Source organism: Dermacentor variabilis, chromosome 3 (genome assembly GCF_050947875.1).
Source record: "Dermacentor variabilis isolate Ectoservices chromosome 3, ASM5094787v1, whole genome shotgun sequence".
In the NCBI taxonomy this organism is placed as follows: domain Eukaryota; kingdom Metazoa; phylum Arthropoda; class Arachnida; order Ixodida; family Ixodidae; genus Dermacentor; species Dermacentor variabilis.
The window spans coordinates 100,696,549-100,714,413 of record NC_134570.1 but is presented as its reverse complement, the minus strand read 5'-3'; the positions used below and the strand labels follow the sequence as shown (position 1 = coordinate 100,714,413).

At 45.5% G+C, this 17,865-nt stretch overlaps 1 protein-coding gene across 9 annotated transcripts in view; it reads right to left on the bottom strand.

Moving 5' to 3' along the window:
• LOC142576105 (uncharacterized) overlaps window positions 1–17,865 on the bottom strand; it is a 383,690-nt gene that overhangs the window by 332,427 nt on the left and 33,398 nt on the right. The window contains exons 1-2 of one of the 9 annotated variants that reach the window (XR_012826788.1): window positions 8,127–8,137; window positions 7,890–8,059 (exon numbers count right to left, since the gene is read on the bottom strand). The exons of 7 other annotated variants lie outside the window; for them this stretch is intronic. Coding sequence is in view for 1 of the 2 variants with exons in the window: in XM_075686054.1 (XP_075542169.1) it covers window positions 7,890–8,051 (162 nt within the window). In the remaining variant the exon portion in view is untranslated. Of the gene's footprint in view, window positions 1–7,889; window positions 8,060–8,126; window positions 8,138–17,865 lie in introns of those variants that run through there. One more of the 9 variants, XM_075686054.1, reaches the window with a different exon arrangement.

The window sequence follows — 17,865 nt, the reverse complement described above, 5'->3', positions numbered from 1 at the left end:
ACTACCCACCCCCATCGTGACCTCCGTGCCTACTGATGTTTCCTATGACCATTTGGATTCGAAGGGAAATAGAGCACTTGCTGCGCCATCATACCCTCAGTGGCATCCGCCTTGTCCGGTTTGTTTTTACTGTGGTATACGCGGCCATATATATCGCTTCTGCCACCGTCGCCAGCAGCATGAAAGAGGAGGCTATGCAGAGCACGAGAGAGACCGCACTCGCCGATTAGACGCCTACTATCCCGGACCGTACTCGTTCCCTCAACACCGTTCTCCGTCTCCTCCAGCTGCTCCCAATGTGCCTCATGGTTCCTGTTCGGACAGACGTCGTTCTCCATCGCCTTACCGGCGCTCTACATTACCGCTTCGCCCCACTTCCCATCTTGTCGACCAGCACTCGGAAAACTAACTGTTGCAGTTTTTGTACGGGAAACTGCTTCTTATCGATCTTCAAAAATTCCTCTTGTTCGCCCGGCCAACATGCTTTCTGTAACTGTCGAAGGTGTTACCACGTCAGCTCTCATCAATACCGATGCCGCCATTTCTGTTCTTCGTAGTGATTTGTGTCCCCTGCTTCGGAAAGTAAAAACGCCTTATGTTGGACCTATCTTGCGCGGTGCTAATAATGCATTCATTCACCCCGACAGACAGTGCACAGCTCGTGTTTTCATCGACGGCATACGCCACCACATTGAGTTTATCATCCTTCCAACGTGTATCCATGAACTTATACTGGGTTGGGACTTCCTACATTCTGCTTCAGCCGTCATTTCATGTAGAGAGGAAGTTGTCCATATCAAGAATACAGTGCTCGCACCTGTTACGGACACTTCACTTTCATGCGTGTACTTGACCATCGCTGCAGAATACGTCCTGCGTCCTCGTCACGAAGACGTTTTTGCCGTAACACCCAGTCAGATCCGCGACAGAGACGCCCTAGACGCCACTTCTTCCCGCTGTACTTCTCGCGGACTTCTCATTGCCACCTGTCTCGTTCGGTTTTCATGTGGCCGCGCCCTTCTGTCTGCTTGCAACACGACCCCAGATCCTGTGATGCTGCCCAAAGGGATGACTGTGGCAGCCCTCGCCGACACTCAACCTATCTCTATAGTCACGCTTTGCGCTTCTTCATCGCCAGCACCAACCTCAGGCTTGGATGATTCTTTCCCTCCTTCAGCCGTTCTTGGTTCTGACCTAACAGCCACGCAGTCCGAAGCCTTAATGGTGGTCTTGGCAAGACACAAAGCCTGTTTCGATAGCTGTTCACCTGTGTTGAGCCAAACTCCTGCGGCTGCACACCGCATCTAAACCGATGGTTCCGCTATAATACGACGACACCCCTATCGTGTATCGCCGTCCGAACGAAAGGTCATTGAACAACAGGTTGCTGACATGCTTGCGCGGAATATAATACGACCTTCATCTAGCCCATGGGCTTCTCCCGTGGTCCTCGTAAAGATAAAAGATGGTTCCGTTCGCTTTTGCGTCGATTATCGAGCGCTCAATAAGATCACACGGAACGGAGTATATCCAATACCTCGAAATAACGATGCTTTGGACACACTACAAGGGGCGGAGTACTTCTCCAGCTTTGATCTTCGATCAGGATATTGGCAAATTCCGATGAACGAGACCGACAAAGAAGAGACTGCATTCGCTACACCAGTCAGATTTTATGAATTTAACGTGATGCCTTTTGGCCTTTCTAACGCTCCTGCCACATTTGAGCGCATGATAGACAACGTACTTCGTGGTCTAAAATGGAAGACCTGCCTCTGTTATCTCGACGATATTGTCATCTTTTCGTCAGACTTCAGCCAACATCTTCGTCGATTAGACGAAGTTCTCAAGTGCCTTACAAGCGCTGGTCTCCAGATCAGTACAAAAAATGCAAATTGCAAGCAAGACTATATAAGTATTGGGTCACGTCGTTTCAAACGATGACATTTAGCCAGACCCCGGAAAGATTAGCGCCGTTCTCCAGTTTTCTCGCCCCCAGCAACAGAAAGGTCTACGTGGTTTCCTTGGCTTCGCGTCAAATTTTGGTCGATTTATACGCAACTTTGCAGCAATAGCAGCTCCTCTAAACAAGCTACAGGTTACCGGTGCCTCTTTCACAACGACTAGCGACTGCGAGTCGGCTTTTCAAGCTCTTAAGCGGTATCTTACTTCCGAACCAGTGCTTTGCCACTTCGATAATCGAGCCCCCACCATACTCCATACTGATGCAAGCGCACAACGTATTGGCGCAGTACTTCGACAACGTAATACAGCCTCTAAAGAGCAAGTCATAGCATATGGCCGCCGAACACTTTCTCCAGCGGAGATGAGCGGAACTACACCATTATAGATCAAGAGTGCCTGGCTACCGTTTGAGTTCATTCAGAAATTTCGCCCATACCTTTACGGCCGCCATCGTCACCGACCATCATGCTCTATGTTGGCTTTTATCTATGAAAAACATGTCAGGACGCTTAGGACGCTAGATCCTCCGCTTGCAGGAATAGGACTTTACTATGATAACAAGTCTGGAAAAAGTCATCATGACACAGACGCATTGTCTCGCTGCCCGCTCTCGGTCTCTCCCGGTAACACGCCGTCGTCTTCCCCACCAAGTCGTTCCTATGCTACGCCTGCCTCACACCAGCTCTCGATAACGACCCTGGACCAAGTTACGCTTTCATCACGCTCTGATTTCGTCTCGCTTCAGCCGGCCGACTGCTACTGTCCAGCTCTCATGGATCGCCTTAGTGGGTTTGCCGAACCACCCAACAGCCACTTTCGACGCCAACTTCGACAATTCCGCCGTCAAGGTGGCGTGCTACACCGCTACGTTTACCACCCAACAGGTCACCGGTGGGTCCCAGTTTTACCTCGCTGCCTTCGCCTGCGGGTATTAGAGGCACTTCACGACGACGTATCGGCTGGCCACTTAGGCTTTCACAAGACTTACGACCGCATAAAGACCCGCTGCTTCTGGCCTGGCCTATCCACAGCGGTGGCCAAATAGATTGCCTCTTGTGCGTCATGTCAGCATCGGAAACGCTCGACATCCCCTCCTGCTGGTTTACTACAACCTCTCCCTTGCCCGGGCACACCTTTTGAATTTGTTGGTATTGATTTATATGGTCCCTTGCCGTTGACACCCTCCGGTCACCGTTGGATTGTTACTTCGGCCGACCATTTAACAAGATATGCCGAGACTGCCCCTCTGCGATCCGGTACCGCTTCTGAGGTCGCTGACTTTTTCTTGCGCTCCATCGTCTTGCGCCACGGGGCTCCTCGCGTTCTCCTCAGTGGCCGTGGCAAGGCGTTCATTTCACAAGTTATCGAGGAAGTTCTTCGGGCCTCTAATACCGTCCACAAATCTACAAATCTACTACTACCTATCATCCGCAAACCAAGTGCATTACTGAGCGCTTCCACCGTACGCTGTCTAACATGATTTCCATGTACATCCTTCCGCGCCACAGTGACTGGGATAAAATTCTCCCTTTTGTGACATTGGCATATAATACTGCTATTCAACGGACTACCGGCTACAGCCCTTTCTTCCTTGTGTATGGACGATCTCCTTTCACCATATTCGACAGAGAACTCTTTTGCGCACCTTCTTCGCCTAACGCGTCGCTACCACAAGATTTTGCTGCCCGAGTTGCACATTGCCGTCAAATTGCCCGGCAAAGCACAGAAGCTACCCAAGCTCAGCGCAAGCATCACTGCGACAATAAACGCCGTGAGCTACGTTTTCACATTGGAGGCCAAGTCCTGCTTTGGACTCAAGTCCGCATCTCAGGCCTCTGTGAGAAGTTCCTTCCACACTACACTGGCCCGTACACCGTTGTGCAGTAAACATCTGCAGTGAACTATGTCGTCCGCCCAGTACACTCCGCCCCTGACCGGCGCCGCCGGAATGCCGAAATTGTTCACCTTTCGTGGATGACGCCCTTCACTCCCCGTTAAGGTAACCTCTAATCTGCGGCCAGGCTGGCCGCTTCCATGATGGGGGGGAAGTTAGTGTAAGCACTATTGACGTACTTCGTCGTGTTCATTTGTACATAGCGATCACCATCTTTCTTGTTCTTCTACTTCTTCGCGCGTGAGCTGGGGCGTAGACTTTTTTTGGAATAAACAGCGTTGGACAACTTGATCGGTCTTGGTATAATAATATATATATAGAAAGCGCTGGAGAGGATCGCCCACTACGGTATTCAGCTCATCCGCTACAACTAACCCCGAGAACGAAGTGGATCATAGTATGGCTTGAGGCATTCGACATTGACCGTGTCTCGTGCACGACAACGCTAGTGCGAACAAGGTTTCAATCTCGTAGTTAATGAGAGATGCGCACTCTGCAATACGGTATGGTCCTTCATACTTGGACAATAGTTTTGAAGACGGGCCAGGTGCAGCGGAAGGAAATGAAAGTCACACAAGTCATCCAGCAAGGAAGGTGGGTGCAGAGGTGATGTTACCGCGAGTGCTTTTTTGGCGCTATTGATCATTGGAGGTAAAAGCGAGTGCGTGATTTCGGAGCTCTTCGGCATGTGCTGTCGCGGCAGAAATGGGCGCACATGCAGATGCATCCGGACAGTAATGTGCGGTTGTGTCCGGGGCGATGTGAGCGGCCCGTTACATTTTAATGGTTTCGTCAGTGGCGATATGATGGCGGCGAAATTGTAAATGAAGTGACGCTTCTTTCACATCTTTCACGCTTCTTTCATATCGCCCCTGTCAAGGCTGCTCAAAAGCAACGGGCCCCTGAGATCATGGTCCTCCGAGTGGGACGAGGCCTTCATAAAGCTCCGTCGTTTGCGAACGTCTCCGCCAGTTTTCCGCCGTTACGACGTGACAGCCCGACCCAAGGAGCACACAGATGGAAGCGATGTTGGCCTCCTTGCTGTTCTTGCCCAGCAAAAATTGGGTTTTCTTCAACATGTCATGGCTAATGTAAGTTATATGCTTATGAAAGCTGAGTCCAATTAAGCTGTGACAGAAGAAGAATGCGTGGCCACCATCTAGGCTATCATCAAGTTCAGGTATTATTTGTATGGCCATCTATTTGATGCAGTCAGGCACCACCATGCCTTATGTTGGTTGTCATCCTTGAAAGATCTCTCAGTCCATCTTGCTCAATGGACACTTCGCCTACAGCTCCCACCAGCATTCTCACGCCGACGCTACCTTCCTTGCCTGACGATAATGTCAGCTGCTCACTATCCTGCTTTACCGTTTCTTCGCCCGACCTAACCACCATCGCGTCTGAGCAGTGCAAGGACCATTGGATTACCTCTCTTATAGACTTGCTTTCTGGTTCATCAGCACGACCAACCGCTCATACGCTGCGTCGTCAAGCTCCCCATTTTGCCATTCGCAACAATGTGCTTCACCACCGCAATTAGAACCCCGACGGGCGCCAGTGGTGATTAGTAGTATCTCGCAGTCAGTGTTCCGACATATGTTAAGCTTTTCAAGCCCATCCACAGCGTGAACAATTGGAAGTTTCCAAAAATTATCAGCGCCTTTGACAGCGGTACTTCTGGCAAAGAATGTACAGCTACGTTTAGAACTTCGTTCGTACTTGCCCTGGCTGACATCGCCGGAAATCTTTGCTCCACCTCTCGCCAGCCATTTCGCTACCTACTTGGCCGTTTGGGAGTGTCGCCATCGATGTGCATGGGCCCCTTCCCTTGACATCGGCTGGAAACCACTGCACCTTTCTGGCAGTTGACTACCTCAAACGATACACCAAAACTGCCGCCCTCCTGGCAGCTACAGCGCGCGATGTTGCCTCCTTCAAGCTTCATCGATTCAACCTGCCTCATGGACCACCTGAGGAATTGCTCAGTGATCACAGATATGTCTTCCTATACACAGTAGTTGAAACCATTCTTAAAGAGTGCCACGATGTCCATCGCACAACTATGGCCTTACAGAACGCTCCAACCATACGCTCGGCCACATGCATGCAATTTACGTCGCGTCTAACCACACTAGCTGGGACGTCATTCTGCCTCTCGTAACCGATGCCTGCAACACTGCCACTCGGAGCACCACCAGCTTTTCACCCTTTTGCTTACTGTACGATAGGAACCCGTCGCACATGATTTATTTATTTATATTTATTCATAGATACTGCGATCTTAAATCAGATCATAGCAGTGTGGGTATACATAGAAATTTTCAAGAATGTAAACACATACAAATTTCATCAGATATGCACGAATTTTTCAAACATTGCTGAAGAATACATAAAAACATTCCACCATACGGGCCGGATGAATCTGAATGTGCGCCTATTTGTGCCATGGCAAGACATGCTGAAGAGTGCCGTGGTCTCGCACGGGCCTTGACCTCTGATGACCGCGAGTGCTCCAGAAGAGCACTCGCGATGACACCATCTCTGCAACCACGTTCCTTCTCTGAGCGCTAGTAGGGTTTTGCTTTTCTTCCGCTGCACCTGGGCTCTCTTTAGAAACACTGCCCAAGTATGAAGGGTCATACCGTATTGTAGATCGCGCATCTCCAATTAACTACGTGATCTAACTAATTGAACAGTGTTCGAACATGCGCCACAGTGGACGAGACATATTTAACGTCGAATGTCTCAAAGTGTACTACGATACCCTAATAGAAGAAAGCTGTTAGATCGCCGGACGCCTCCCTTTTCGTTCCCGGAGGTAATTTTAGTGAAGATGAACACTGTATTGGGGCCATCGTCTCCAGCACTTTCTAGTGGGTCAAACTCTCCAGCGCTGGTCTTCGGGAACGCCGCTCGTCCTGAGTCCGTGCCCTGCGCTGACGGTCGGCCCCACCGCTGGTGGCCAATAAACATGTTTACATTATATATAATGAAGGATAAGTATTAATCATATTGCAAGAAGCCAACGAACACTGGCACCAAGGAGAACACAGGGAAAATTACGTGTGCTTACTCATTGAATTGAAGAAACGATAAATTCATGGAATTGAAAGTCGATCAGAAAACGGCACTGTGGTAGCTCAATTGGTAGAGCATCGCACGCGTAATGCGAGGACGTGGGATTGTTCCTCACCTGCGGCAGGTTGTCTTTTCATCCACTTTCAATTTCATTAACTTATCATTTCTTGAATCCAATTACTAAATACAATTTCCCCTGCGTTGTCATTGGTGTCTTTGTTTGTTGGCTTCTTGTGATATACATATATACACAAGCTATCTTAGCGCTGTCCTGTAGGTATATATGAATTGGTATGCCGGGAGGTGGTGTTTTCTGAAAGGCCGCATTTTGGGAAAGCGAATACACTGTGGAAACGTGTCCAGATATCACCATGTTTTTATCATAATGATCCATTCCTTACTAAAAAAGAACGTGTAAAATGCAATTATTTTTGTTATTATGTAAAGTGTCCCTTTTGTTAAACGATGAGAAAAGCTCAACAATTATATTGAACAAGAGCAGTAGTGGCTTGCCGCTTACGTTTGCCCAAAAGCAGACAAGGTATCCATTTAGAGCTGAAAGTTAGGCCAGTTGATTCTGCATTAGGTGCTCTTATAATGATGTTACAAATTATGCACTTTCTGTGCGGCAATTTGAATCAATTGTTTGCTTTGCTTTCCTTGGTCTTAAAGATATTGACTAAATAATAAGATATGCGTTACTAACAAACATAAAGCTCTACGTTAACATTTCATTGTGCGCATCCATTATTTTTCCGTAAATCAAATTTTCCTGAACACACGGCACCCGTTAGTTAACTAGCATATACAATAGCGTCATGTTGACCTCAAGGTAATAGTGGAAGAAACACTACGGCTGCAAAACACAATAACGTTTCCTTGTTGTCTACGTGTACGGCGCCTTCACGGGCTATAAACCGATGGTAAAAGGGAAGAAAGAAATACGTACTAAAACGTGGTATATAGAGTCTCGGTTAAATACGCACATGACGTCTCGTAGGGCATATTGTAGACCTCGTTGTAGGGTTTGCATAAGTACGCAGCATTTGCTGCGGACGACTATTTTTGTACATTGGCGATGACATTGCCATACGGTCCATTGGACGGCCATGTCTGAAACTACATACGAGACAGTAGATAGCCCAGGCGACCAGAATATTCGCAGCCGCAGTAACCTTAAACTTACCGCTATTGTCCTACTGCCTGCTTAAACAACTGAAAAAGAGCACGAGATACCTTTCTTTTTATGCTCCTTGCAGCTATTATTCAGGTGCCTTCTTACTTGCACATAACATGATTCTATAAGAACATTGTTCTACGTTTCTAGCATGATGCTATATTTTTTTTTATCAAGCGCTGATCGGTGCAACGCTATTACACGTTGATGTTGCTAGGGAGGAAAAAATTGTTAAGAACAGAATGTCGTAGTGCGAAGCTTTCTTGCAATCTAATGTTGCGATAACCACTTACTTGCGTCACTGAGGCCTGACCCTATGTTTCTATACTTATAATCAAGTGTGGTTCAACTTGAGAGGCCAGAGTAGTGAATTCATGTTTGTTTTCGTATTTTACGTTTCTGGAGTTCACGACCAGCATTGTAAGTTCTAAAATTGAATGAACCAAAAGACTTTTGTGATTTATCTATGGATGTTGCTCAGGTTTTTCTTCTGCTCTTTCTTCCAACTCAACAATCATGTCCTGAGTGCCGTCGTATACATACATTTATTGTACACGATTATCATGTCTCATCACCACTTATTAGTGCAATTCGTGGCTTTTGCCCGGCTTACAAGTTTAGATTGTGTAAGCCTGACGTCAAGGCTGAAGTTCTCCCGTATTGCAAAGCTAGTACACTTATGTTTGACCCCCCACGCCCCCCCCATGATAGGACGCTCTCTTTATCCTTGATTTAACCAACTTAATAATGACATGGCGGTTTCGGCTTTCTTGGAACTTATCAAGCAGGTGAGCACGCCTTTTACATTAAGCAGTAACCTGCTCGTCCAGTTGCGTTTGGCAGAACGACAACACTTCTTTTTTTCTGATTGAAACCATAGTTAATTTTAGAAATTACCTAGGCCAAAAATAAGGAACTTGTTTCTTCTGTATCTATTGTTCATATTATCTAGCGATACCATAAGCTTCACCAAATCACAACTAAGGATGTCAACAGCGCCTGTACAACAATTCTCTACGAGATACACCCCAAAGTCTTTCGTTATTCCTTTCTTTCGCTTCGACCTTGCTCTATTTACCCTCTACGAAGTGGCACCCAGTTTCGAAGGACATGGTTCCCCTGTCCTCAGTGCCTAAGGAATTCAGATGCAGGGGTGTACGAACACAGAGTGAGCCGCTGGCTTTGATGCAAGGCTTCCAAAAAAACTAAGTACTATGCAATCCCCTGCCGTGAACGGGTCCCCCTCTGGCGTTCACCACTGTTGGTTGCTAGTGGGGGCGTAGGGTAATGAGACGGGAGCGATGAGTTCCAAACGAAGAATAACTTATTGCGATGGCAATCATACTGAGCTTCTAAGCGCATTTCTGCCATCCCCATTGCCGTGATGTTCCGTATGAAGACCGAACACGATAACATCGTCGCTGCGCGCCTACACTATATGTACGAGTGAAAACCTGCGAGGGTCAGCAGACGGCCGCTGCTGAATCGCGAGAGCGCGAGTGAAGAAGCCGCAGTGGAAGCGCGCCATCTTTTGTCGGGTGCGTGGCACGGAGGTGGGTAGGGGCGGGGGGACGTTCTACTCGGGCGGCTGCTGCTTAAGGCACGCCCGCATGGGCCTCATTCCTAAAGCGATCTGCAATGTCGACAAAGTACGCTGAGTGCCAGTAGCATCGTTAGCGCTTCGCTTTGGACGTTTATGCCGCCTTGCAGCGAGAGACAGCACGAAGGCTAATACGATCGCTGCTGCTGACGCGCTTACTCGATTCTGACAGCGAGGTATTTGCACATTTTTTTTTACTGCCATCTACCACGACAAGTAATAGAGCCTGAGGATGGAGTACTCGCGCTTTTTCACATGGGTGTATATAATATGTTTTGGCATCCCCTCAAAAATAGTCCTGAAAAAAAGTCGTGCTTCTCGGTCCGTGCACGTCCTTAGGGACCATTTCGCATATACTCAGCGAGTGCAGGCAATGTGAAGCACAATGCAACAAACCCCACACTTTATACACTATATTTTCAACGATCTCCCACTTTCACAGACGATGGTGGAGAGGAACTTTCGAGAGCGGAGCTTACATTTCCGTAGTGCCATATATTTTAAGTAGTAGTTTGCTCTTTTATGTCCCTAATCTTTATACGAAAGGCGAAGGTGCATATGCATTGCGCCATTGTGCGAGTTTCAATTTGCACGTATGATCTGCAGTCTACAGTTGTCGTGTTTATACATTCGTTAGCCTGCATCATTTAAATACCCCTTCGTGCTATTTCAGTCAGTCAGTTCGGTCCCGTCTCGGTTCCACTTTTGCTGCTTAAACCAATAATGTCCGAAGGAAGTGAATTTCAACGCCTTTAACGTTGCGCTGAGTTAACAATTCGAGGCATTTCTATAAACAATGATCTCAAAAAGAACCCTATGGGTGGAAATGGCATCTTATGTTTCACATTTGAGAGTCACTTATCTGCATCACAAGTACTATAATTTGCTTAGCTAACACCAAGTAACCCGTACTAATTTGCGACGTCGACATTCGCGCTGCTCACATTTGTGCGTATGGCTCAGCTCCAACATAAGGTGTCCCTATGGAATAGCTCTTCATTGAGGCCTGTGAGATTTCACCCCATGAAAGCATACAGTCTCGATCTCACGAAGCTTCCTGACTGCAGCGTTTCTATTCATGGTTCTCTGGGTCCTGCGTTACTTCGTGTATTGCGGGAAAAGTTCATGCGTGTGCACGTACACCATTTTAGAGTAGTGAGCAAAGTTCCTACTATGAGTTTTTTTGGTTCATCAACGTCTTAATAGACAATAAAGTTGGCGCGGGGAGAAACTCGATCCCGAGCCGTTCTGCGCGAGCGAGACTCAGAAAAGTGCGGCGGGAACTCATATGCGTCTTGACAAAGCTTATGTGCACTTGTGTCCATTGTAGACGTATTCGCGCATTCTAATGTGTTGAATGCTCAGCGTTGGAATTCATTTGTCATTGAACAATACATGTGTGTAAGGTCAGGCACGAAAGCAAGTGCTTATTACCATATTTTATTGGAGGAATGGTTAGCGCTCGCAGATTGTATTCTTAACATATTTTTTTCTACCTAACAAACTTACTGTAAGAACGTTGCGCCGATCAGTAGCGACAAAAAAAAACAGCGTGCTAGAAACGTAAAACAATGATCTTATATATTCCTGATATATCTAATCAAGAACGCACCCGATAAAGAGCCGCAACGAGGATAAATAGCAAGGTATTTTATGCTCCAATTCGATCTTCTAGGCACATATTTGTACGGTGGCGGCCACTTGAAGCTTACTGTGGCTGCGAAGAATGACAAAGGTGTCCAGCTCCATCATTGTGGCCGTTTTGACAATACTTTGTCTTTTCTCTTCCTTCAGACAAGGCCTTCAAGTGTCTGCTATGCCAATGAGCTACCAAAGACATAAAGAAAATTTTCATCCGCGATATTTTCCGCCTCCTACTAGATCAACAACGAGGCCTACAACGAGGTCTACAACGAGATATACTACGAGACGTCATGCACGCATCTAGACAAGAGCCTACACACCATGTTTCCGTACGTATTTCTATTTTTTTCAACCTCTGTTTAAGGCCAGTGTAAAGAAGTAGAGTACGCACACCCATTTGAAAATTTCAAGCGATTTCCAGCTATAGCATTGCTTTCAGTAATACCTTGACGTCAATATGGTGCAATCGTATATGCATGTTTACTAACGGGTGATCTGTGTTACTAGGGAAGTGCAATTTTCGCAGAAATAATGTTTGCGTAGAGTGCAATTTTAATGTAGTGTTTTATGTTTGCCAGTAATACATAACTTATTGTTTACTCAAGTTCATTGCGAGCAAGTGAAGCAAAGCAAGAAGTTGATTCAAACTTCCACACAGTGAGCGCACACCTCGTCAATGCATTATTAGATCACTTAACGCAGAAAAAACACACCTTATAATTTATATGGACAGCCGAAGCAGTTCGGCATTATTTTTCGCATTGAGTAAATTTGTTCATTGGCTCTCATGGTTGAATGAATAATTGGTAGTAAGTAATAACAGTGAAGAGAATTAGATTTTTTTTGTTGGTAAATAAACAATGAATTAATTTGACCAACAAATATTTCTGAGAAAATGCTGCTATGTGGACACGTCTTCACGGCGCATTGTCTTATCTGAGGAGAGGCGCCGATCCGAACGCACAACATCCATATATATATATATATATATATATATATATATATATATATATATAGAGAGAGAGAGAGAGAGAGAGAGAGAGAGAGAGAGAAGTATATGCAGGGGGATTGTTTTACAGAAGTTTTACGAATCACCCGTGGTAGATAGCATAATTCTCGTCCTTCAGCGGGATTATTTTAAGAGGCAGACATTACTTGCACTAGAAATCAAAACAGATATCGAACTACTCAACAAAACTTCACTAATTAGCTTCCTAGTGGATTACTTACGGCACACATTGCAATTTACGAATTTTAGCAGGTGAGCTTGCAGGACGTATCCACTTGAAATGAATTTCCAGGATGACAACAATTTCGAGATATTATTCTCCAAATTACAAAACAAAATACGTGGGCGTTCTGGTTATTATCGTGCTTCAATGCATAAAAGAGCGTTTTGTTCGAAAAGAAAGTGGAACAACAGTGCATTTTTACGGCAAGTTTGTGGCGAATATCTACAAACGTCGGTTGTTCTGGAAATTTATTCCAACTCGATGCGCCTTGAAAACCGACCAGCTACAATTCGTAAATTGCCACATGTGCGAGAAAGTAACAAACAAATTCAAAAGAAAAATAGCAGATATATGTTAAGTAGTTTAATATGCGTTTGCGTCTTTTGTACAAGCGATGTCCGCTTCCCTAAATAATCCAGCTCAAAAACAAGAATTACCGTACCTGAAACATGATATTTCTTTAAAATTCGATAAAATGCTTTAATGATCACCCTGTATATAAACACTGAGACTGCAGCTATTGTCAACCAAGTAAATTCATCAGCAGCAGCATGAGCAGCAGCAGCGGTAGCATTTATTAACGCTTAAACCCTCTTCCGTGGAATTACATAAGAGGGAGCGGGGGTGAAAACATAAATACAGAGAAGTGATAAAAAAGTGATAAGGACTTTAGAGGCAATAAAAATAAATACAAAATATGAAACATTTAAAAATAAACTGTGAGTAAGATGATTAGGTTCAAAAGTGAGCTGTCAATGACCGCCTAAATTTTGTGCCTTGGCACTCAATGACTATTGATTGTGGCAGCTCGTTCCAGCGCTCTATGGTGACGGGCAGGAAATATTTATGGAATGCGGTGGTAGTTTCATGAAGACACTGTTCGTTTAAGCTATTGAAAAGTAAACGGGAAGTCCGCTGAGGAGGGAAAAGAAGTGTGTTACGCAGCTGCGGAAAATTGTGGTGGACAATGTGACAAAGACACAGTTGTGCGAGCAAGTGGCGACTTGACTTCTGTGCCAATCGCATTTCGAAGTGATAAATCACGCATCCCGATTCTGTATTGATTCTGATTCGTTAAGTTAATCAAGTAATTATGATGGGGGCTCCAAATCGGTGACGCATATTCGAGTTATGTGCGGATGAAAGTTTCATAGGCAAGCTTGAGGATAGGAGCGGGTGACATTAATGGGGACCTTTTGAGTAAACCGAGCGAGTTTCAACAGTCAGCGGCTAGCTGTCAGGTGGGGTCAGACCAGGTGAGTGTGTTCGATATTGTAACGTCTAGGTAGCGGTAGGTATTCATAGATGAGAGGACTAGCGAATTTAGGGAATAACGATAAATACTGTTGTTTCGTATCCGAAAGATACACATAAACATACATTTTCACGTATTAAGTACCATAGGCCAACGTGAGAACCAGTTGGTGATATTGTAGAGGTAATATGCAGCGGTGAATGATGAGTGTCCGACGTTATGCGTCGGTACAGGAGGAAGTCATCTGCAAATAAGCGAACTGAGGGTTATACGTTATGAGGGTATGGCAGACTACAGCAATACTGTTCAAGGCACAATAGCAGAGCTTCTGTCCAGGAAACCAAACGCGCAAACTGAATATCGCTTCACAATGCCCAAGAAAAAGAATCAAGGCGCTTTTATCTTCCCAAAATACATCAGGTTCCCATATATTAAATATTTACAGCAGCAATCCCAGGTTGGAATATAGAGTCTAGTAACAACACACCTTTCGAATGGCTATCTAAATCCTTAAATCACCACCACCATCCCATCTTTTGTTGAAGACACGCCGCACTCCCTTCGAATTTTTGACACGGCATTAACACACATGAAATGCTTTCCGACCGCGCTATGCTAGACACATTGGATGCTTCTGACCTTTACACTAACATGCCCATGAGTGAAGGAATTGAAGCCGTATCTAAATTTCTCGCAGTTAATGCCGAAGCACACGTTCCTGAAGTTTACCTATCACTCCTTAGGGTAGTTCCCACGCTCAACTATTTCGGATTCGACTGTATTCACTACCTGCACACTTTTGGCGGTAGCATGGGAACACTATTCGCTCCCACGCATGCGAACATTTTCATAAGACAGCTTGAAGGAAACCTGTTGAAACCCTGCGCTTTAAAACCTCACACCTATCTGCGTTACATCGACGACATATTTATAATATGGGAACACGCCACAAGCGAAGTAACCAATTTAATTCGCCATTTCAATCGCTTTCAGCCGAGTATTACTGCTCACCGGTCTCCTAGTCAAATCAACTTCCTCGAGACGACGGTCAACTTAGAAAAGGAAAACTTAAAACGACACTTTACCGGAAGCCTAGGGACAGCCGGCAATATTTATACTACAATATTCATCCTCCGCGACACTGCCAGCGAGGAATTTTTGAGCACGTGCTGGTGGGCGAGTTGGTTATGCATGATTACAACGAAGGCGCCAAATAAAACATTGGACGAAGGAAGGAGACACGAGAAAACCACGTAGGCGCAAAGAGCCCACTGAACTAGAGGTGAAGTTACTGAACACGTACTGGCTGGCTAGTTGGTTGTGCATGATTACAATGAAGGCGCCAAATAAAACAACGGACGAAGGAAGGAGACACGAGAAAACCATGTACGCGCAAAGAGCTCTTTGAACTAGAGGTCAAGTGACTGAGCACGTGCTGGTGAAGTCACTGAGCACGTGCTGGTGGGCGAGTTGGTTGGAGACAGGAGACAACCACACATGAGACAATTTTTGTCGGACAAGCGGAACAAATAAGAAGAATTTGTAGCGAACACAGTGATTATATCCAACACCTAAATGACCTGAAGACAACGTTTAGCATAAAGAAACTATCCACAAGTTGCTCTCGACAGAGCTTATCAGGTTGCGACAAGATTGCAGAAACAGTTGGAATTAATTAAAACACAGCCTACACCAGAATCTGAAAGTCGACCAGCCATTACAACCAAATATTCTAATGCCCTCCCAAATATAAACAGCACCCTACGAAAATACCACCCTATATTGTCAAGTAATGAGCGCCTGAGAAAAACGTTCCGGAATATACCGATGGTTACCTATCCCCACAACTTACACTTTAAAGACATTTTAGTGCACGCAAAAGTCAGCCCAACATCATTCCCCGTAATAAAAGCATGTTATCGCCCCATGTGAAAAACCTGCAGGCACCATCAATGTCACGTTAAAATTGAGAAAAGTGAAAACTACCTTTATTTGTACAAGTTCGGATGTGATTTATACGCTTGAATGTTCCTTCTATAAGAAACAATATATCGGTGCAACAGGACAATCAATGTACGTAAGATTAAACGGGCATCTCGCGGATACTGCTCAAAAGCTTCCCAAAGGCGTCGCAGAACATTTCAACCAACCAGGTCATAACTTACATGAACTTAAACAACTTCCAACTTAAACAACTTAAAGAACTTAAACATCTTCCAGTCAAATTTCTCTTCTGAATGAGAAAGAAAATACCATGAATTATAGTTCATCCATAATTTTAAAACATTGGAACTAATACGCATTAACGTTTCAAAGAGTGCCTTAGAATCTATTCGCTATGGTAAATTTCAGACTATCGGTAATAACCCTTAGTTTGGTTGCTAAGTACTTTTTTTCTCCTTTTTGGCTTTTTTATATATTTAATCCATTTCAGTTATTTTTTTTCACGAGCACCATTTTCTGCCACTTCTTTTATTATTTCTTTCAGAAAGACGGCCTTCCACGACCTCCAGAGCAGCAGATAATAGAGGGGTGCTGTGCACACGGCACGCCGGCTGTGTTGACACGCCGGCTCACTCACGGATGCGTCACCGGCCTTGTGCACAGCACGCTTTTATTCTCAATTCAACACCCTCGCCGCTAGCACACCTTCAGTAGTTGCCACACCCACCCGCCTTAGCTCCTCTTCCCTTTAGAAGAACCCTACCTGTATATACTGTGCCGAGGAAAGGATATGGCGCCTTCAAGTAGACAAGTCCACTCATCGAAACATTGACTACCGCTTTGACCTTGTTCTCGTTTTGCTCATCATCTCGAATTTCCATCTTTCGACTTTCCCGTGTTTTCCCTTAATGTCAGTACTACGTGAGTCTACAATATATCAACAAGTGAAATGAGATTTGCCAATAGTCCCGGTGTAAGCAAACATGCACAACAAATATTATTTCAATAGCGTAAGAAATGCAGTGAAGTGCTGTAAACATAATGGTACATCAAGTGCGAGTACAAAAAGTCCAAAATGATCAAGTACCGTAATCAATTTTTTCATGTGATTAGTTCACTCCCGTGAAAGGGCTTAAAAATTGGGAGGACGCTTAACCTTCATCTTTAAGAATGAAACGGCCCCCGATAGCGTTCGAAGATCCCCAACTGCTTCTCCCGCTTCCCGGAAGCCTCAACTTATGTAACCGTAATGTTTTCCTCGAAACGCTGTCGACAACGCTATGCATCAGGCGAGACTTCTGGTTCTTTTAAGCATGAAATGTTTGAGCTCCTGTTGTCAGCGACCTTCAAGTGACCTTGACCCAAAAGCCAAAGCTGCTATCCGGCCGAGAAAACGAGAGCATCCGGGCAAGCACACAAGACTGCATTACATACGCTAGTTAATTCCCTAACAAGTTACAACAATTATTGCTTCCGAGTTCTTCGTAGTGTTTGTTCACAATATAAATCAAGCTGTAGCTCGTAGTGCGCCGAAGTTTTATTTGTCATTTCCAGGCGTGCGACCCGATCCGGACAAAATTCGCGCCGTTACGAATTTTCCTGCTCCGAAGTCTACCAAGGACGTTCGTAGATTCGTAGGGCTGTGCTCTTAATTCCGATGCTTTGTGAAAGATTTTGCGACCATCGCGCGTCCCCTTACTGACCTCTTGAAGAAAGACGCCCCTTTTTCTTTGGGTCCTGATCATGCCGCATCTTTTTCGCAGCTGACTACTCGCCTTACGACGCCTCCAATTTTGGCCCACTTTGACCCGTCAGCCTCAACGGAAATTCGAACTGATGCCAGTGGTCACGGATTAGGAGCAGTTTTAGCACAGCGCCCGCGTGGACATAATCGCGTTATAGCCTATGCCAGCCGACTTCTATCACCCGCCGAGCGCAATTATTCAATCACAGAGCGCGAGTGCCTCGCTCTTGTGTGGGCTGTTGCGAAATTTCGTTCCATACTTGCACGGACGCCCCTTCTGTGTCATCACTGATCACCACGCTCTCTGCTGGCTATCTTCGCTCAAGGAC